The 21,620-nt window shown below is 44.8% G+C and overlaps 1 protein-coding gene across 1 annotated transcript in view; it reads right to left on the reverse strand.

The window, feature by feature from the left end:
• FAT3 (FAT atypical cadherin 3) overlaps positions 1–21,620 on the reverse strand; it is a 478,212-nt gene that overhangs the window by 361,871 nt on the left and 94,721 nt on the right. Inside the window, exon 2 of the mRNA XM_083737613.1 lies at positions 6,430–9,738. Within this exon, the coding sequence (XP_083593739.1) occupies positions 6,430–9,721 (3,292 nt within the window). The 5' untranslated portion in view covers positions 9,722–9,738. The remainder of the gene's footprint in view (positions 1–6,429; positions 9,739–21,620) is intronic.

Genomic DNA, 21,620 nt, shown 5'->3' on the forward strand with positions numbered 1-21,620 from the left:
TGTGTGCATGTATAACTATCAAAAGAGTTTTAAAATGCATGATATCCTGCAGGCACACAAGCCAGAGAGCTGAGACTGGTCACGTTTCCCTGACATATATTTTGAAAATGGCTTGCCTTTCTGTCCGTCCATTCTCCAAAGGCTTGGCTGCCTCTTGACATATCATCACTAAACTCAGCTCAAAGGTTCCCAAGGTGGGGTCTTCACTGCCTTTTGGATGCCAGGAGCCATTTTGAATCAAAACCAACTTTGCTTGGTTTGGGGCACAGGTTTGGCTACCTCTTGATACATCATTGATTGAAAAACTTGGGAGAAGGGCAGCCAAGGACATTTTGGAATGCCCTGGTACTGCCCCACAATCTGCTCTAGAAGCCTTTGCAGAGTCCCCCGCACCTGGCCCAGCAGTGAGTCTCTGCCCGAACCTTTCCTTAAGGAGAGGCCCTTGCCGAATCTCCCTTCCTGTCCAGTGGGATAGAAAAGACCTGCAAGGGCTTCACCTTAAGGTAAAACTCTTGCAAAGCCTTGCCACCTCACTGGGGTACGACGCTGTGACTTTGGTGTGACTTGGCCATCTTTTGGGCAGGGAGGGTCCAAGCTAACCAATCACACTATCTACTTATTTATTTTTTAATGATGACTTCTGCATATTTCTGGGCTGCTTCAGGTGCTCCATGCTAGTACAGAATTACGGCAGTCCCGGTTCTACGGCAGTGCAGCACATGGAACAGTGTTGAGGAAGGAATGCTTGGACCACACGGCAGGTGGCCTATAAGACTGTAGGTTCTGAAATTTTCAAGAACGGGGTGGACCAGGCCCATCTAGAAATCGCTTGGCTATGCACAACAACTGGGGATTTATTGATAACTGAAGGTGTCTTCCCAGTACAAATTGTGTCACATCTAAATAAGTCCCTCGGTGCGTTCGAAGGAATCCAGGAGAGGAGGTGGGAATCGTATCGCAAATGAAGATTGTGTGGCTTTATTAGAATTGCACCTCATTTGGCAGGACCCGAATACGAGATGATGTGTTTAACAGTGGTCATTAGGTTGGTTACTGCAGCCCTCTTGTCACAGCGATGCGAGCAGCAAAAAATATTGATTTTATTGTTTTCACTCCCCCCCACCCTTGTACTTTTGCTTACTTCTACAGGTTTCCAGAAAACCAATAAACAGCCAGGGTCAATTCCTAAGAAGTAAAAAAGGCGCCACACATAAAATACATGAACTTCTCTCTCCTTAAGGCTTATGGAAGACTTTATAGATGAAATACCATTCAACAGTTCTTGGGTTAACACTTCCCGAGCTAATGTAATGCATTTACCTGGATTTAGCAATGCACTTTCCTGTGTGCAAATAAGTTTGTATTCCATGTGAAAGTTACAAAACTATTTTATTATTTAAAAGTTCCCTATTTTACCATTAAAAGTGTGTGTTTTGCATGTAAAAAGTTCCTACAAACTGCGCAAAACATGAGAGCAATTTGATGGAGCAGCACAGATCTATAATTGAGTACCAGTAAAAATTGAAAAAGGATTAAATTAGCTTATTCCGCCTTTTCAAAAATGGGGTGTTTTGTGTTTCTTCATCCAGCATCTCTAGTGCTAACCTGAAACTTGCATAGAAATCATTGAACAGCCTACTTGTGATATACTCTGTCTTAAAACTGAGACAAATGCAGTTTTTATGGCTTTAACACAGTGGCTGGGCCCCTCCAGCCCACATGTCAATCTTGGCCCACTACAGAGTCACATCTGATCCACAAGGCCATGTTTGAAAAACACAGCTGATAAGCAGGGGTTAAACCCTCCTCAGTTTAGCTTCATGCACGAGTTCTCCTGTCGAGAACAGGAGCACGCAGCAAACCATTTGAAAACATTTTTGGAAAGAGCACATTAGTCTTTGAACCTCTAAGAACCAAAGGCTTAAATAGCAGCCTGGGGGGTTTGCAAAAGGGCTTTCAGACAGCCCTCTGCTGCACTTGGAAGTTTCAGCGGTCAGGGCTTCGAAGCCATGTCACCCTGACATCAAAGTGACAGGGCTTCCCACCTAACAAATTTGGCCCACCATGGCAGGAAGAATGAGGGTGTGACCCCCGCCACCAAAAAAATTCCCCATTCCTGCTTTAACATTAAGATAGTTCTCTAAAAGGTAAAGGGTCCCCTGACCATTAGGTCCAGTCGTGACCGACTCTGGTGTTGCGGCGCTCATCTCGCTTTATTGGCCGAGGGAGCCAGCATGACTAACCCACTTCTGGCAAACCAGAGCAGCACACAAGCAGAGTTTGAAGGTAATAGCTCTAACTGTTGTTTTGCAGCAACATATTCAGATATAAAATACCTTTGAATGTGGAGTTTCCATTTAGGTGTCATGCCAAACAGGTAAAGGGACCCCTGATCATTAGGTCCAGTTGTGGCCGACTCTGGGGTTGTGGCGCTCATCTTACTTTATTGGCCGAGGGAGCCGGCATACAGCTTCTGGGTCATGTGGCCAACATGACTAAGCCGCTTCTGGCGAACCAGAGCAGTGCACGGAAACGTTGTTTACCTTCCCGCCGGAGCAGTACCTATTTATCTACTTGCACTTCGTGTTTCGAACTGCTAGGTTGGCAGGAGCAGGGACCGAGCAATGGGAGCTCATCCTTCTGATCGGCAAGTCCTAGGCTCTGTGGTTTAGACCACAGCGCCACCCGTGTCCCTCGAGTTCCCCACCCCACCCCAACTCCTTTGCTTAACATCCAACCTGACAACAAATCCTGCAGAACTCAAAAGTTTGCTTATAATGTAGTGACATTATAAGCAAGCTTTATTGTCACCTAGAGACAGAGTGCCACAAGGTAGGAGGTCCTATGGCTATCTTCTGGGGTAGGGTTTTCCAGACAGAGAACTCTTTAGAAGTCCTTGTCATCTGAAGCTGAATCTCTGGGCCATGTAGTTGCGAACTACACTACCTTAACACAAGTGTCAGGGCTGCAGCTCAAACAGACTTTTAAATGTTTTCACTGCCTTTTTTCCTAAACCAGACCCCAGAGTGTATACAGCGCTGTCTGGCTTTCATAATCAGCTTGGGATCTTGATGTCTGATTAAACAGTTTGAATTAGCCCAAACAGAAACTTTTTTCATCTTGTGCTTTAATAACAAATGAAAAAAATTATCATAGGCCTTTGGAGAAAGAAATGCATTATGTACTTCAACCACAGCAACCCGTGAATGACAACTATATACATAAAGACTGTTCTTTGAAACCAAATTAGCAAGTGTGCTGCATATATTACAGTGTGGGTATCCAACTCAGTGGGCAGAGAGGGCCGCTACGGAGTATTTACTGGGGAGCTGGTATGCTTGCTCCCTGCTTCTTGAAAATTCCCAGCAGGGAAACTTGTTTATTTTCTCTTTTTTATTATTGCATTTATATCCCACTCTTACTTCTGAAAAAACTTGCAGGACTGTTAAATTGGGGGAATCTACTATCCTGCACTCAATGGTTTCATATAGATGCTAAACAGCACAGGGGATCAAACTGAATATAATAATTTATAATAACAATTTATTATTTATACCCCACCCATCTGGCTGGGTTTTCCCAGTCACTATGGGTGGCTCCCAACAGAATAATAATAATAATAATAATAATAATAGATCAAACATTAAAAACTTCCCTAAACATGGCTGCCTTCTAAAAGTAAGATAGTTGTTTATTTCCTTGACATATGATGGGAAAGTATTCCACAGGGTGGATGCCACTACTGAGAAGGCCCATTGCCTGGTTCCCTGCAACCTCACTTCTCGCTGGACCTCAGTGTCCGGGCTGAACAATGGGGGGTGGAGATGCTCCAAGGAAGCACTGAAGACTCCACAGGGCCCAAGCATCACCCTCTGGAAATGACCATCCAAGTAGGACTGAAACCATCGCAAAGCAAAGCAGTGCTGTCCACTTCTAACTTGGACACTCGTTCCAGAAGGATATCATGGTCGATGCTCATTGAAAGCTGCTGAGAGGTCAAGGAGAAATAAAAGGGACACATTTCCCGTCTCTCTCCCAACAGATACCGCCAAACAGGGCAACCCAAGCAGTTTCTGTGCCCAATCTATGACTGCACACAGGTGGCAGCAAAGTCAGGCCTATGTAGATGCACTGTCTGAATTAGGTCTACTCGTGGGTTTGCACAGACCCAACCTTACCTTACCTGAGAGTCCCATGGACTGCAAGAAGATCAAGCTTCTCCATTCTGAAATAAATCAGCCCTGAGTGCTCACTGGTAGGACAGATCCTGCAGCTGAGGCTCCAATACTTTGGCCACCTCATGAGAAGAGAAGACTCTCTGGAAAAGACCCTGGTGTTGGGAAAGATTGAGGGCACAAGGAGAAGGGGACGACAGAGGACGAGATGGTTGGACAGTGTTCTCGAAGCTACCAGCATGAGTTTGACCAAACTGCGGGAGGCAGTGGAAGACAGGTGTGCCTGGCGTGCTCTGGTCCATGGGGTCACAAAGAGTCAGACACGACTAAACAACAACAACCTTACTGCAATCTCATCCCTTCTGACAGGAGACTTCCTGCTCTGTCTGTGCCCCACCAGGCCAGCCACTCCTCCTCCCACCATCACTGTCTTTCATCTACATTGCTGAGGGCAGATGTGAAATCCAGGCCAACAACATCTGGAAGGTCACAGTTTCCTTATCTCTGCTATGGATCTCCAGCTTTTAAGGGTTCTTTATTCACTGGCACAGAAGAAGCAGACAAGAGGAAGGGGGAGAGGCGGCGAGTTTGCGCTGCCGATCCGCGGCTCATCTCGGGGCAAAGCTCAATGCAAAGGCAGCTCTTAATGAAATTTCTGAAAAAATGCAAACTAATGCTTTCTAATTTCCTCACTTAATCTAATGTCACAGCTGTCCCATTAACGCCAGCAGCTATTAGATGCTTAAACAACCAGCTTGTTGAACTGCAATTTTATCATATGCCTGTATCCCTCCACTCCTTCCTTCTCCCGGTTTTGATAATGTTCCATAATGGCAGTGAGGGGGTAATTTAAATCTCTGAAAGCCATCAGACCCATAATCATCTCTGGAAAATGAGTACATTTAATGCATTTTGCATAATAAAAAAGGGACACCTGATACAAGCACGAAGTTCAAACATCAAGCCGGCTCACCCTACTACAGCTTATTTCTACAGTAATTAACGTTCCTTCTGAACTGCCCTTTTTTGTTAAAAGAAGCCAAACAACTCCATTGAACAAAACACATGGAGAACAAGACACCCAGTAATGTTTCCTCCACCCATCCCAAAGTCCATTTGGCAGAGTCTCACGTTTTTGATGGGGTCAGGAGTGCACCGACTGCCTCAGTGCCACCACGACCTGCATAATTTACAGTTATCACAACATAATACACAGGCAGTAATGGAGTCACCGATAGGCCACCATTTGCTTTTCAGTAAGAAGAGGGCAGCAGCAAAGGAACGCATGTGATTTTGTGTCTCCACTGGGATAGATATAACTGAGCAATTAACTCTTTTTCATGGCTATGGTGATCGACAGATAGGATTTCATTGCTGCTGAAATAATTAAAGAAAAGCTAGAACACATTCATTCAGAGCCCAAAGCTTAATATCCAGCACCTAATTTTTAAAGCCCGAACCAAGGCCCCTTGAGACAGCCTTTTTATTGCAAATACATTATTCCCCCCCCCCCCCCGATGCTCTTGGGATGGTCAAATGCAATCCCACTTTCAATGATGCTTGTGCACGAGGATTTTGGGATGGTCGCACTGCTTCGTTTCCAATCCGTGCATATCTCATAACATCCCACAGAAATCCCGTAACTTTTATTCTTCTTCAACTTTCTGTTGAATGAAATCCTGTAACTTCTTAGACCACAAACATTCTGGTTTGTTTTTGTCCTACTTCAGCAGCACTGTAGCCCCTCCAGAAAGCAATAATGTGGTAGCATTGAGGAAGCGCCTCAGAACTCAAGTCTACCACTAACAAATTATAGCTGCCTTGAGAATACGTTGCAAAATATACCCACAGTAAAACACAAGTCTGGAAGGACCCCGATCTAGCAAATGTGCACACGAAAGAAGCTTGTTTCTAGATTAACTTGACAGGAAGAGAACTATCAAGTGTTGTGGGTTCCGATGCTTATTTTCCTTGTGAAGGTAATCCAAAATTGAACCATCTGGTGTGGCTCCCATTTACACCACTCAATGTTGGATAGCAGTGCACACTTCCATCACCCTGAAGGGTTAACATCCATTGGCTAAGATTGAGCATGGTTATATACAGAACCTAGTTCTACTCAAGAGTAGACCCACTGAAATTAACGGGGTTAAGTTAGTCATGTCAATGAGCTTCAATGGGTCTCTGAGTATGCCTAATATTAGATATAATCCACAGAGAATATACTTCCGGTTTAGTTTGCAGCAACACTTACCTGTTTCCTCATCTACGTTGAACCGTCCAAGCCCACTGCCATCTCGGATAGAGTACTGGATCTCGCCATCCCTGCCGGTATCGTCGTCCTTCGCGCTCACTTGCAAAACGCTTGTTCCAATGCGTGAGTTTTCCTTTACTGATCCAATGACGGCAAAGTCGGGAAAATAAGGGGTGTAGAGGTTTTCGTTCACATCCACAACTTCAACTTCCACAAAGGAAACCGAGGATAAAGAAACGGGGCGGCCTTTATCCTTTGCCCTCACGGTTAGGTTGTAGAACTGTTGCTTCTCGTAGTCGAGTTCTTTGCTTAGGCGGATAGCACCACTGGCTTTGTCGATTTCAAACCTTCCATTGTAATCGTTCACCAAGGAATAGCGCACTTGTCCTCCGAGACCAAGATCAGGGTCTTGAGTTTCAAGCCAAGCAATGACGGTACCAACTGGCAGATCTTCCAGGACCTTCACACTATAGCTAGGGGGAATGAATGCTGGGGAACAATCATTGACGTCATCCAAAAAAACATTCAGAGGGACGACAGAAGACTGCTGGTGCCCACTCTCTGCTCTGTCTCTCGCCTCTATCTTTAATGTATAATTTGCCTTCGATTCCCTGTCTAAATGGTCCCCCGTGTATACTATTCCTGTAGAGCTATTGATAACAAATTGCTGCGTGTCTGTCAATATGGAGTAAGTCACCTCCCCGTTGGGCCCCAAATCTCTATCTCTGGCCTCTACCTGGATAATTTCCACACCAATACCAGTACTTTCCAACATATTAACCGAGTAGCCTTCCTGCAAAAATAGAGGTGCATTGTCATTTGCATCCTCTATGGTTATAGTAAGTAATCTCCACGTGGCTTTCTGGGGGCTACCTAAGTCATAAATGGTAATGTTCAGGAGATATAGCTCTGTTTTTTCGCGATCCAGGGGCAAAAGGACCTTAAGCAGCCCTGTCTCCACTTCAAGGTTAAAGCAGCTGTCTGTATTGCCATCTGATATGGTGTACAGCACTTTCCCGTTAAAGCCGGAATCGGCATCATAGGCCTTGATTTGGAATATGGTGGCCCCAACGGGAAGGTCCTCTCTGACGGATACGTCAGAAGGAAAGGATTTGTCAAAATGTGGGGCCTGCCTGTTCACGGAATAGAAATCCAGGAAGCCGTCTTCGGAATTTAGCTTCACGTTGGCTTTAGCCTTTTTCAGCAACTTCTCTGCCAGCCTCTGAGCAACTCTGGTCTCTCGGCAGCTAAAGGTTTTAGAAGACACTTTCCCGTGAACCACAGAGATGTTAACGAACATGGAATCAGCAAAATTCTCTCCGTCGGTTGCTGTTATCCTAAGTCCAAAGTTGTTGCTCTTCACGCCGGAGCCAGACAGGGACTTTTTGAGCTGCAGAACCCCCGAGTCTGGATTCAGGTAGAAAAATCCCAGCTCGTTACCCGAAATTATTTTGTATTTTACAAGCTCCAACTCGTCTATATCTATAGCAGAGACTGCTGTGATGTGCCCACCAACAGGGAAATCTGATGAAATCACTCCCTGACAAGCCACCTTTTCAAACAACGGCTTGTTATCGTTTACGTTGCCTATGTATATTGTGACATTCACCTCGCTTTCGTGGCGGTAAGGCGAGCCCCAGTCTGAGGCCCTAACAATAAACCTGTAGCTCTCCGGGGAGGACTCAAAATCCAGCTCTTCAGATGTGCTAATAACCCCAGTAAACTGGTTGATGGAAAAGGGGAGCGAATTTAGACTAGCAATGCTGTACGTGATGTAGCCGTTTTCTCCTCGATCCTTATCAAAAGCAGAAACTGACAAAATGCTAGTACCCACGGGGACACTTTCGTTGACATAGGAGCTGTACGAAGGTTGTGTAAACTCTGGGATGTGGTCATTGGCATCTTCTATCCTGACAGTAACATGTGTTTTCAAGTATCCTTCTTTGTTCGTTACTTCTAAGTCGTAAAACTCCTTGTCAACAATTTTTAAAGGGCGCGCAGTGGTAATTAGACCTGTCCTGGGATTAATCTTAAAATACTCTGCATCCTCGCTGGGAGACAATTTATATCCTTCGCCCTGCAGTTCTGGAGTTAGCTTAACTATAGCAACGACTACTCCGGGAGGAGAGAATTCACTAATGGCCACATCATATGTTTCCTTTTCGAACTTTACAGGGCTGCTTCCTCTACTGGGACTGGCAATATGTACCAGTTTCACAGCCGAAAACTTTTGAGGGGACCCTTTGTCTTTTGCTTGGAGCGTAAGATTGCAACCATATGGGAAATGGTCCCAATCAATGGGCTTTTTCTCTTTGATTTTGTACTCGTTCATCCATCTGCCATCCTTAGTCAAGTGGAAATGTTCCAAGGGATCTCCAGCAACAATAGAAAGAGATTCTATCTCGCCATTGGCACCTTCATCTAAGTCATCCACGTTAACAATAGCATATGTAGGCTCCTTGTCCGAAGGGAAGGGAATGTGGGTTACGACATTGATAGTTGGGGCGTGCTCATTTATGCGCTCAATATGTATGTAAAGTTTGGCAGTGCTACTTACTCCGTTGTTACCATAGAGTTTCATTCCACGGTCCACAGCCAAAACTTCAAGATCATACCTGTTTTTCTCATCGTAGTTTAGCCGTCCGCTTAAAGAGATGACCCCACTAGTTGGATGGACAGAGAAGAGGTCGACTTTATTTTTAAAGTAGTAATAGAATTCACCGTTGGAACCAATATCAGCATCTGTCGCTGTAACCTGTGCGATGCTAGTCCTAAGAGGAGTGCTTTCTGCTATGGTTACGGAATAGGTGGTTGGTGAAAACAAAGGCCGCAAATCGTTCATGTCTAAAACCTGGATGTTCACTTTTGTCCATGCTTCCAAGTCTTCTCCACGGACAGAGCCCTTTATTATCAGCAAATAGTTGTCCTGGATTTCTCGATTCAATATGGCAGAATTCCCACCTTTAGTCCTTATCCTAAGGAAACAGAAATCAGCTATGACAACTTCCTCTGCCTTGAAAAAGCCTTCATCGTCGCCAGACACTATCCTGTATTTGATATCCCAAGAGAGGTCCGCCATAGTGATGCCCATTCTACTTTGGCTGTTAAGATAGGTCCGTGCCGCAGAGTTCTCGTACACTGTGGTGTTGTATATGGAATGTGTGAAGTGGAAGCCAAATGGCATTGCCCCTTGAAGGCCATGGCAGGCGCTGGCCAAAAGCTGAACAAGCAGGAAGACTAGGCCAGGCGTGGGGGCCAAAGGACCTGACCAATGGCCCATATTTCTCTCCATCACATCATTCTTTCATCCTTTAAGAAAAGAAAAAGATAGGCATTGATTAGTGGAAGACAAATATTCCACATGCTGCCATTACTCAACTGTGTTTATAGATTATGTAATTTTTTATATATATAAAAAATTCAGCTCCCAAAATTCTGCCCCGCACTCCAAAAAGTCTATCACATTCTAGAGCAGCCTTTCTCAACCTGTGGGTCCCCAGATGTTGTTGAACTACAACTCCCATCACCCCTAGCTAGCAAGGCCAGAGCTCAGGGATGATGGGAGTTGTAGTCCAACAACATCTGGGGATCTACAGGTTGAGAACTGCTGTTCTAGAGAAACCTGAACAACCCATGTTGCAGAATAGCTGGTTGATCACAAACATAAATCAACTTTCGATGAGCAAATATGATAGGTTTACATCTTGGTGGGTCACAACCTGTTCAACCCGACTCTGGCATAAGTGAGATCTTCAGCTCCAACCATAGATACCTATAAATAAGCTGTAATAAGGGGGGGGAGTCTAGGAGATATATGGGAACCTCCTCCAGCCAATGAGACCACCAAAAGCATGGGTCAAGTTCTACATTCAACTGAAAACGCATCCTTTATTTTCGCATGCACGAAGGACTGTCATTCACTCACATGGGGAAAAGCAAAGAGCTGAACTTGCTGCAATGTTGTGGTGGTGCCAAAACTTGCCCGGTAACCCTGGCTCCTAGCTGCCCTGGCCTCTACGAGCAAAGTGCACTGCAGTCATGTACAGAGAGTGCATAGGACTGCAGCCCCAGACCTTCCTAAAATATATGTACAGGAGAGGCGTCAGTACCTATCACCCTTAAGCATCTACTGAGGGTCCCCCAGTGCTGATGCCTGCTACAGACTGGGCTCACCCACCTGCACATCCCAGTTGCTTCTACTTATCAGAGATCAACTGCAAGCTGTCCAACATTTTAAATATCTGCAATCCTCCTAGGCATTTAAAGATAATTTGGATGATGGGAAGCTTACTACCGTTGCCTAATGGCACTGGTAAGCCCATTGTTGCTGGGGTGTGGGTGGGCATCACCAAATGTTGGGGGCATCAGACACAATTTGGGGGGGGGTCACAAAACAGGATCTGACCCGGACCATGTACCTTCCCTCGCCATATAATTTGCCCCACATAATGATGGGACATTTTTCCTACCAAAAATTTAAATGTGACTTCGAAAGGCCCCCATTCCAAACTTTTCCCTAGGATAAATTCTCCTTTTTCAGTAATCCCAGTAATTTAATGTTATTAATTTCAGGAAAATATTTTTTCTGGCCTATAAATAACGACAGCCAGTATTTCACCAAGACAGCGTGCTCTTCTTATTCAATTTACAAAAAATATGCTGGACAAAGAACAAATCACAGGTTAGGTTGTTTGGCGAAAAGCACCTTGTTCCCTACTGATTCCTGATGCTTCCCTGAAGCTCGGACACTCAGTTATCTTGTTCCACGAAACAAGCTAATGGACTTCAGTTATGAAAACACCCATCGTTAGCTATACACCATGGACGCTCATCTATGACACTGGCAGTGGAGTGGCCATAATTTTAGAGAGACTTTAAAACATCAAAAATAGCAGGGCGCAGAAAAGAGAGGAAGCTGCCTCTGAAAAGAGTGGAAATTTCTATGAGCTGCGCACAATTTTTTATGGCATGATTTCAGACCACAGTCGTCCTTTCAAACTGAGTATAATTCTGTAAATTCCGCTGCTGGTTTTTAAATACTAGTGGGAATCGATTTATTGCAATGATGTTACAACATTCCCACAAAGCACCTTAGCTCCTAACCCAGTCTATATTCAACTGCAAAGCACATTAATCAATAATACCTGATCAACTCTCCTGTGTGTTTCGTCAAGACATGCAGCTTTTTCAAACTGTTTACTTTCATACATTACTATTTTTTTCCACCTTGTATTGATCCCTGGCAAGTCTGAGCAGCCAGGAACCTCACAGCTTTCAAGGCTCCTTCGCTGGTGGTATCAGGGAAAGCGACAAGTATAGCTATGTTGTCAGGGAGGTTGAACTGGCACTAAGAAAGCATTCAGGGAATCATAGAGCGGAACAGACCTCAAAGGTCCTCTAGTTCAACACCTGACAGGGCAGGAAATCTACTGCTACAACATCTCTGACAGGTGGTCATCCATCTACTGCTAAAAAGCGTCAAAAATGAAGGCAAGTCCACCCCCTTCTGGGACAGTCTGTTGCACTGTCTCACTCAGGGTGTCGTGGACTGGTTGGATGTAGAGGAATGGTGGGAGGAACCAGGTGGGAAACCACCAAAGTAAGATGGCACAGCCCAGGGCCTGGTGGTAGGACAATGAAGTGGGAGAAGACTGAGGGGAGGTGTCTGAAGCTGAAGAGGTGACAGGACTTAGTGAGCTGGGAGAGTCTGTGGCAGAGAGAAGTCCAGAATCAGAGGCAGAAGCTGAAGCAGAAGATGGGGATAAGGGAGGCCAAGACACAGAGATGAGTCAGGCTAGTGAAGAGTCACGGGTGTCTCCCGTTCTGGCTGCAACAAGATCTTATCTCTGCTTTTAACCCAGAACCAGAAGAGGCACGAAAAGGGTGGAGACAGGGTTGCACGGAGGCAAGGTCTCAGATGCTTGGGGAAAGCCCTGGTGAGGAGGTGGGGACTTTCAGTCTCTGCAACTGATTTTCATGGAGGAAGACCACTGGGAATGAGCTGCTCTGTTCATTAGGCCTGAGAATCAGTCACGTCTGTGGAGATTGTGTTTTTGCTGATAAAGAGTTAGCTCCAGCCAACATGGTACTCTCCAATTGCTGTTGGACCACAACCCCAATCATCCCTAGTCATGCTGGCTGAAGCTGAAGTTGGATTGCAGCAACTTATGGAGGGCAACACATTGGTTCCTCCTGGTCTAGCTGCTCATGTCATTATCAAGTTCTTCCTTCCATTAAGCCAAAATCCTCTTTCTTGCCATTTGAATCTTGTTTAAGGTCCTACCCTCTGGGGAAACCTGTATAACTCACATTAAATAGCTGACAGTGAGACAAATATTTGGCAGAAACCGAACTGAAACAGTAGGATAAAAACAGCGCTGACAGTAATGAATACAGATCGGAAAGGAAATCGCTGCCTTTCTACATCCCTAACGTTCACAGAGGAGCATTTTAAAAAAACTGTATTTCTTTATTTTAGGGATTCATACCCAACCCTTCAATAAAATTCCCACGGCAGCCTAGGAAATTTCAGAACACTGAAAACGTACACAAATATGCAAAAAATAAAAAAAGCAAAATCAATAGCAGTGGCAAAAACAATAAGCTCAGCCAAAAGAAAACAGCACAGCATGCCAGAGACTAGCTCATTATTGGAATTATACAGAGAAACTGCTCCACCAGCTAAGCAGTGTACAGGGAGAAAAAATCCACTTTGTTCCTACCATCACTGACTTGATGACAAGTAACATGTGATTCTGGGATGTCACCAAAAACAAGCGGCCTATGGTCCCTTCTCCTTTCTGCTATAAAGGAAAGAGATCAGGGGGAGATTGACATTAGTTAACCTCCTCTGAAGCTGCCAAGAGACATGGACCAAGGAGCTAGAGATTCCCAGTGGGGCAGTGGTAAATTTGTTCCTACCATTACTGTGGACCTTGGGCCATCTGTTACACAGAGGACATTTTCCCCCTACCATCTTGGTTGCAAATACAATGAATGTTCCTAGCCTCAGCCACAAACAGAAGCACCAGGTCTACAGGAGCCAACTCCTGAGGGCTGAGGTCCCTTTGCCCCCTAAAATATTTGAGGGGGCTGGGCCCCCCAAGAGTTGATAGGCATTGCCATTCAAATGGTGTCCATGGTCCATCTGACCAGGGGTACCAACTTGAATTAAATATTGAGGGCAAGGCTTACCTGCCCCCGTCCCCAATATTTTATTCAAGTTGGCACTCCTGGTCAGATCACAGGCTTCCATTCTTATGGTAGCCAAAGGGCTAGGCCTTGGAAACATGGTTGGGATTGGGGATATCCAACATGGTGCCCTTCAGATGTTGGTAGACTACAACTCCCAGCATCCCTGACCACTTGGCATGCTGTCTGGGCTGATGGGAGTCCAATAGCATCTGAGCAGAACCGGGTTCGCTAGACCTAATCAAAACCTTGTTTTCAAGGTTTAGATGATAGAAACTGTTCCTAAACGGACCTCTGGCATCAGAAGATCTGAGTTCTCGACTGTTCAGCCAGGCAAACAGGATTCTTCAAGGGAACAAGAAGAACATATGTTTTCTGCAGGCTCTTTCTTGTTGGGTATTTGTTTTAAAGAGCCATGCCATGTTTAGAAGGCCGGAAATGTAATGTGATAACACGCAGCCCATTACAAAGGAGCAGAACGTGGACGGACAAAAATCACTTCGTAAACATTTCTGATTTCGGGAAGAAGAAGAAAACCCGCTCAACTAAATATTATGGTTTCAAGTGGGAGATTAAGGGTGTGATTACTTGTGTGCGGTTTAAAACATCCAAGCAGGAAACTACTTAGAACGGCACGGGTTTCATTAAAAGGGGTGGGTGGGCATGAGCTCTCGTTTGTGCAACTGTGTTAATTAAAAATGGAAGTCATGCTCCAAATATGCACAGCACCAGCCAAGGTGACTTTAGTTAGGCGAACAGCACCCTTTGACAACAGATACTAGTCTCTCGCAGTGCTAAGAAAGCTCTGAAGCTATTCACCTTGTAAATGAAAATTTTCCAAGTCCAAGACAAATACATCATTACCATACTGATGAAATTTAGAGCTATTTCCTTGCCTCGGTATATCAGCGGCGTGTAACTTCACCAACGGTTACAAGAAATGCAGGCAGGCAAGAAAGAGGGGGGGGGCGGTCATCAATGACACTACATGAAAGGACAATATAAGCCAATCTTCACATTCTAAAAAGGACCACCTACTCAGATACATTTCCTCAATTAGGATGCAGTGACAGTTTCAGTTTATTAGTTAATTTTTCTAGTAGGGCTGTTTCCCATACTATTTGGTACCATTGGTCCATGCTTACTCCTGACAGGTCTCTCCAGTGTCTGGTTATGATGTTTCTGGTGGGTTATAAGTTCTTTGTGGTGTAAATGGGCATTGTTGTCTTGGAAGATGTTTAGTAGGGCCAATTCTGGGGTGATGTCTATTACTTGCTTAGTTATTTTACATATTTCTTGTATGGCTGTTGTCCAGAATAGTTGAATTTTGGGACACTCCCACCACATGTGGAGGTATGTGCCTGAGGAGGTGCACCCTCTCCAGCATTTTGGTGAGGTTCCTGGGTGTATTAGCGCTAGTTTCCTTGGTGTTAGGTACCACCTGTAGGTGAGTTTCAGTGTGAGTTCTTTTCTTTTTGTTGATATGGATTTAAAGGGGGGTTTAGACCACATTCTGGTCCATTGAGTGGGGTTAATCTCATAGCCTATGTCATTCTCCCATTGTTTTTTGATTGTGTCTAGGGGATTTGCGGGATTTTGGAGTAGTATTTTGTATATTGCGGATACCGTCCCTTTACCATTTCCCTTTGTTGTTAGGAGGAGGTTTTCGAAGGTTGTCAGGGGCCTAGTTGCTGCTGATTTTACTGTTGGGTTGTTTAAGAAGGCATGTAGTTGGTGTTGTGTTAACCAGGTCATTTGGGTGTCTTCTAGTTTGTCTTGTATTTCTTGTGTTGACAAGGGTTTGTTATTTTTATAAAAGTCTATTAGGCGATATAAGCCTTTGGTTCGCCAGGTTTTTGTCTGGAGGTTTTGTGCTGCATGGTAGAATAATGGGTGGTACGCCAGGGGGATTAGTGGAGATGGGGTTGGGGATAGTTTGCCTATTTGTGTTTTCCATGCTTTGAGCATGGTCTGTGTGTACCTGTTAAGTGTTGTGGGAATTTTCTTTAGTTTGTTTGGGAGGAGTGGGTATGTTGTGGTGCAGGTGTTTTCAATTGTGTCCCTCTCTAGGTGTACCCATTGTTTTGTCTCATCTTCTAGTATATATGGGATTATATGGCGTATTTGGTTGGCATTGTAATATGCTTCTATGTTGGGGATTCCCCATCCACTTCTGTAAAACAAGAAAATCCTTAATAAAAATATTTTTTTTTAAAAAAAAAAAAATTAGGATGCAGTGACAGCCCACGGTTTGATATTAAGAGTACAAGGAATGGGGAGCCTCAGATCTACGTGCTTCTTCGTCACCTTCCCTCTCTCAGCATGCAAGTGGAGATCAGAAGCTTCCCTTTTTACTTTGCAGCACAGTCGTACCTTGGTTTTCGAACGTCTTGTGACTCAAACGTTTTGGCTCCCGAATGTCACAACCCGGAAGTGAGTGTTCCAGTTTGCAAATGCTCTTTGGAACCCGAATGTCTGATGCGGCTTCTGATTGAGTGCAGGAAGCTCCTGCGGCCAATCAGAAGCTGTGTCTTGGTTTTCGAACCTTGCCAGAAGTTGAACTGACTTCTAGAACGGACTCCATTCGAGATCTAAGGTACGACTGTACACCCATCTACCTATTCATCCCTATACGGTGAACAATGGATTGCACAAACCATTGTTCTTCCCCCCAGGTCGGGTCCCCAAAACACAGTATGGCTTGAGATAAACTAGGAGGAGAAATTTCTTATCTCTTTCTGCTACTCACGAAGGAGTATAAGGGCACACGTGAGTTTAAGATGCCCCACTGCTCGTTTCTGAAGGCACAAACCATAGTCTGTCGTTATGTCAACTGAGCCAACTAGGCTAGCTCAAAAGATGGCCTTCCACACACAGAAGGTTAGAAGAAGGGCTACACTACAGAAACATAATAAATAAAATAAAATAATAAAATAAAATAAAATAAAAAATCCTTCCAGTAGCACCTTAGAGACCAACTAAGTTAGTTATTGGTATGAGCTTTCATGTGCATGCACACTTCTTCAGATACACTGAAACAGAAGTCAGCAGACCCTTATATATATATATATATACACCGTATTTTGTGCCCCATAGGACGCACCTAGTTTTTTTTTGGGGGGGGGAATAAAGAGAAAAAAAATTCCCCCCCCAGGTGTGGGGCTAGAAGAACCAGGTCGGGGAACAGCGAGAAGGCACGCTCCACCTCCTTGCTGTCCCCCGAGCTTGTGGGGCTGGCGATGGGGAGAAGGGCGCTGAGCCCGGGACTGGAGGCAGCTCTGCGCAGCCATCGGGAGCCGGGTGGGACTTTGCGCCCCGCTCCCGATGGCCGCGCAGAGCTGTGCTGAGCCCGGGACTGCAGGCAGCTCTGCGCAACCGTCAGAGCCTGTCTCCCGAGGGTTGTGCACCGACCCCTCTCGCTCTCCAGGCTTCAGCGAAAGCCTGCATTCGCCCCATAGGACGCACATGCATTTCCCCTTCATTTTTGGAAGGGAAAAAGTGCGTCCTATAGGGCGAAAAATACGGCATATATAACAGAAACATGTGAATAAAGTGAAGCTAAATCCGAATGTGCTGCTTATTGGTGCAATCTCTTTCACATGCAGAAGCATGGGAAGTCCTATTAAAACACTGTGTAAACATTTGCACAAGCTCTTAGAGAAGGCTACTAGGGGCTATTTTTTCTTCCTTCTCTAAGTCCTTTCATTTCCACACAAACAGCCATAGCTCCAAGCATCTTGCGTAAATTCCATAAATGCTCTTGGCATTTGCAGGTGGATCAGCCTCTGCTCAGGTATTCCAAAGGGAACTGTATTCGTTTTGGAGGTGTGTTTTTTTTTTAAAGTACCTATGCACCCACGCATCTCCCAAGGAGTAGAAGGAAACACACACAGAGCTCCTCTTCACCATCCACAGTACAATAACATTAGCCTGAGAAACAGTAACTTGTCCATAGACACTCAATCTAACTTTGGTTCAGCTGCAGCTCAACAGAGTCCAAATATCAAATTTGTCTACCAAACACACCCACACCCACACCCATGTATCAGGCTCATTCATGGGGAACCAGCCGCCCTTCAGATATGGTGAGATGATAACTCTGTGATAGACAATACTTTCTCTCTCTCTCTCTCTCTCTCTCTCTCTCTCTCTCTCTCTGTGTGTGTGTGTGTGTGTGTGTGTCTGTCTGTCTGTCTGTCTGTCTGTATCTCTCTCTGTCTGTGTGTGTGTGTGTGTGTGTGTGAGAGAGAGAGAGAGGGGGGGGGGCAGATCTATCTTCAAGGGCAGAAAGACATTTTTTCCAACTGTTGCTCATAAAAAGATTCCTAATGCATTCATATCCTCATGAGACGGGTTAATGTATTGAGTCTGACTTCGACTAGATGAAACTTCAGATCGTTCCAGCTCTAAGACTCTAGATACTATTTCCTAATCATGCTCGTTAACATTCAAAAAGTGGCCTTTTTAAGTTCAGAGACCAGGGTCTTCAAATCAATAATTTAAAACGTCAAAGTGAGCACTTGGGTACTTCACTCGACTGCCCGACAGAGTCTGGTGACAGAATGCAAGCAAGCTGTAGAATTTTAAGTCCTTGTCAAACGCTGAAGTCTAAATAACTCAATACAATGTGATGTGCCCACAAAAGTGACAGGGACTCCATATGTCCTAAATCTCGATGTGTCCTAAATCCACAACGTATTCTTTTGCTCTTTTCTTTTCCAAAGGCTGAGCGCATTCTGAGCATATTCCTATCCGTCCTAACTAGTCTGCCAAATGAACAGCCCTGTGAGCTACGTATGTAACATGTAAATAAAGAGACACCAGTAATTTTTTGTTGCTATCTTGCCTTTTATATGCCTGTTGTCTTTGTCCATGGAGTTTTCTTGGAAGGGATAATGGAGTGGCTTGCCGGTTCCTGCTCCTAGACAGCATCTTAAAAAGCAGAGACATCACCTTGCCAACAAAGGTCCATATAGTTAAAGCTATGGTTTTCCCAATAGTGATGTATGGAAGTGAGAGCTGGACCATAAAGAGGGCTAATCGCTGAAGAATTGATGCTTTTGAATTATGGTGCTGCAGGAGACTCTTGAGAGTCCCATGGACTGCAAGAAGATCAAACCTCTCTATTCTTAAGGAAATCAGCCCTGAGTGCTCACTGGAAGGACAGATCGTGAAGCTGAGGCTCCAATACTTTGGCCACCTCATGAGAAGAGAAGACTCCCTGGAAAAGACCCTGATGTTAGGAAAGATGGAGGGCACAAGGAGAAGGGGACGACAGAGGACGAGATGGTTGGACAGTGGTCTTGAAGTTACCAGCATGAGTTTGGCCAAACTGCAGGAGGCAGTGGAAGACAGGAGTGCCTGGCGTGCTCTGGTCCATGGGGTCACAGAGTATGCAAAAGTATGTATATTGGCCAAAGCTGTATACAAAAATGTGTGCACCTTGCACTAAAATGCTGGTGAATCTTCATAAGACTTTTAAAAAGAAAAGTCATCATGAATTGATGTAGAAATGTAAGAGAACTAAACTTAAGGTGAAAAACTGAGAAACACCACAATTGACAGATTCACCCATCTTTAATCACAAGACATGATATCGTTACTTTACAATGGTGGTTTCAGACTTGTCTCTGGATAGGTTTCTATGTGAAAAGGAAAGAGGCGAATGCCTTCAGTCAGGAGCAAGGACTTCAGGACAGGAAAAGACTACTTCAAATTGTGATGATCAAGTCCCCAATGTAAGTTGGCACAGCCTCAGTAGAATGGCAGCTCTTCAGGTGCCCAGAGTCACTGCCTGCTTTATCTAATGGGCAGCTCCCCACAGACTCACTCCTTCATAGGTGGGAATATGTTGGATGGAGTCTCTACTGCAATTGTAGTTGTGGCTGTCCTGCAACCATCACCGGCTCCTGCAGAGACCAGCTCTTTCTTTCATCCCACCCCAATTTCCGCTGGCTGCAGTGCAACTTGTTCAGCCCGAGAAAAGTGTCTATAGATGCTAGTTCAACAGCAGTCCCAACACCACTCCTACCCAGGCTGTGTTTAATTCTGACCAGGTCAGGTGCGTTGTGGGGGTAGGGTCAGCATTACAAATTCGCCAGGCGCATTTCTAGCAGTTCGAAAGCATGTCAAAGTGCAAGTAGAAAAATAGGTACCACTCCGGCGGGAAGGTAAACGGCGTTTCCGTGCGCTGCTCTGGTTCGCCAGAAGCGGCTTAGTCATGCTGGCCACATGACACAGAAGCTGAACGCCGGCTCCCTTGGCCAGTAAAGCGAGATGAGCGCCACAACCCCAGAGTCGGCCACGACTGGACCTAATGGTCAGGGGTCCCTTTACCTTTACCTATCAGCTGCTTGCAACCAAGTGAAGATGCCCGGGTGCCAGGATGGCGTCTGACGTCTCCACCGTCTGGAGGTACATGCCTGGGGATCCTTGGATCTTGACTGTTTTTGCATACTAGCAACACATTCCGTAGAATTCTATCCATTATATTTTATCCGCACAATCAAAATGAATTTCAGGAGCCAAAAAGTCATATTGAAAAATATGACTTTTGAGCCACCTGGTCCCAAAATGGCAACTAGTCATTCCCTTTGGGCAACTGGTTTAAGGAACCATCTGGTGCTTAGCTTATATATCTGAGTTTCGTACGGTGTGCACTTAGCCACACTTAGGATGGGCTGTCTAACACTGCACATATATAGGGCATACAGCCGGCTTGACAATATTCAGCCTACATAGCCCAGAACACATCCCCTCCAGCTCTGTATATTGGTCCACCAGGGACTTGAGATGCCTTCTGGTTCAAAGGTCTACCTGGGCCTGCAAAATCTGCAGTGCAGCCTTACTTGGTTTTGCAGCCTCCCTGGGTGGGCAAAAGCGGCTGCTCTCCAAGACATGCCAGGCTTGCAATGCAAGCTGGTAGGCTGTGCTTCTGGTACAGAAATGTATATATATTCAGCCTCCATGACAACTTTAAACTTTACACAGACGTGGATATATATTAAAAGCCTCCACCGCAGTAGCATTCCTCCCTTACAGAAGCTGACGCTTGTGTCACACAAGAGTAACTACTATGGGCATAATACATTTCTATATGTCATTTTCTAAAAAGGAAGCCTGAAACAGCTTTTGGCATTCGAAAGCTGGAAGCTTTATGAACGGAATTTCAATAAAGCCAAGGCGGCTGCAAAAAACCTCCATTTTGCACCTGTCCCAAGAATTTATGTCCAAATGATATTGTAGTATTATCTGTGCTTTCTGCGCCTCAGAGACAATGACTTTATTTTATTAAATGAACTGGGAGATATATTGCTCGTCTAAAAGAAAAATGTTTATAAAGGAACCTCAAGGAGCCTTCCTATGCAGGAGGCAGAAAGCTACTGCTTGCTTATCAATAGCCTTTGCCAAGAGCCATCACGGAAGTAAGTTTTGAGAACAAATGCTGACACAGTGGGTTTTATGTGTGGGCTGGTTCAGATCTGCAAGCTTAAGAAATACAGTCCCTTCATGGGGAAGGGTATGTGTGGGCAGCCATTTGCCTGAAGGCCATCTCAGATGAAAATTGTGCCATGTATGTATATGTATGTATGTATGTATGTATGTATGTGTGCATGGATAGATAGGTAGACAGACAGACAGACAGACAGACAGACAGACAGGACTTCTCTCTGACATTGTTTTTTCTCCATGGAGCAATTTATTGTTGTTGTTGTTGTTGTTGTTGTTGTTTAGTTGAGGGTGAATGTGGTGGAATCATGGCCCCAGGACTTTTTTCCTTTTTTATATTTTATTTATGATTTTCAGTTTTATACATTTCAATAATTTTACAATCATTTTGACATTTCAAAACTTGACTTCCTTCCCTCCCCTTTCTGCAGTTCCTTATATTTGTTTTTCATACTTCGGCATATCCAAATTAATTTAATTTGCTCATTTATTCATCTGCTTTAAATATATGCTCTTAAAAAAACTGCAGGTTATTACAATAATCCTGCCAA

The sequence above is a fragment of the Podarcis gaigeae genome, assembly GCF_964106915.1.
Source record: "Podarcis gaigeae genome assembly, chromosome: 4".
NCBI lineage: Eukaryota > Metazoa > Chordata > Lepidosauria > Squamata > Lacertidae > Podarcis > Podarcis gaigeae.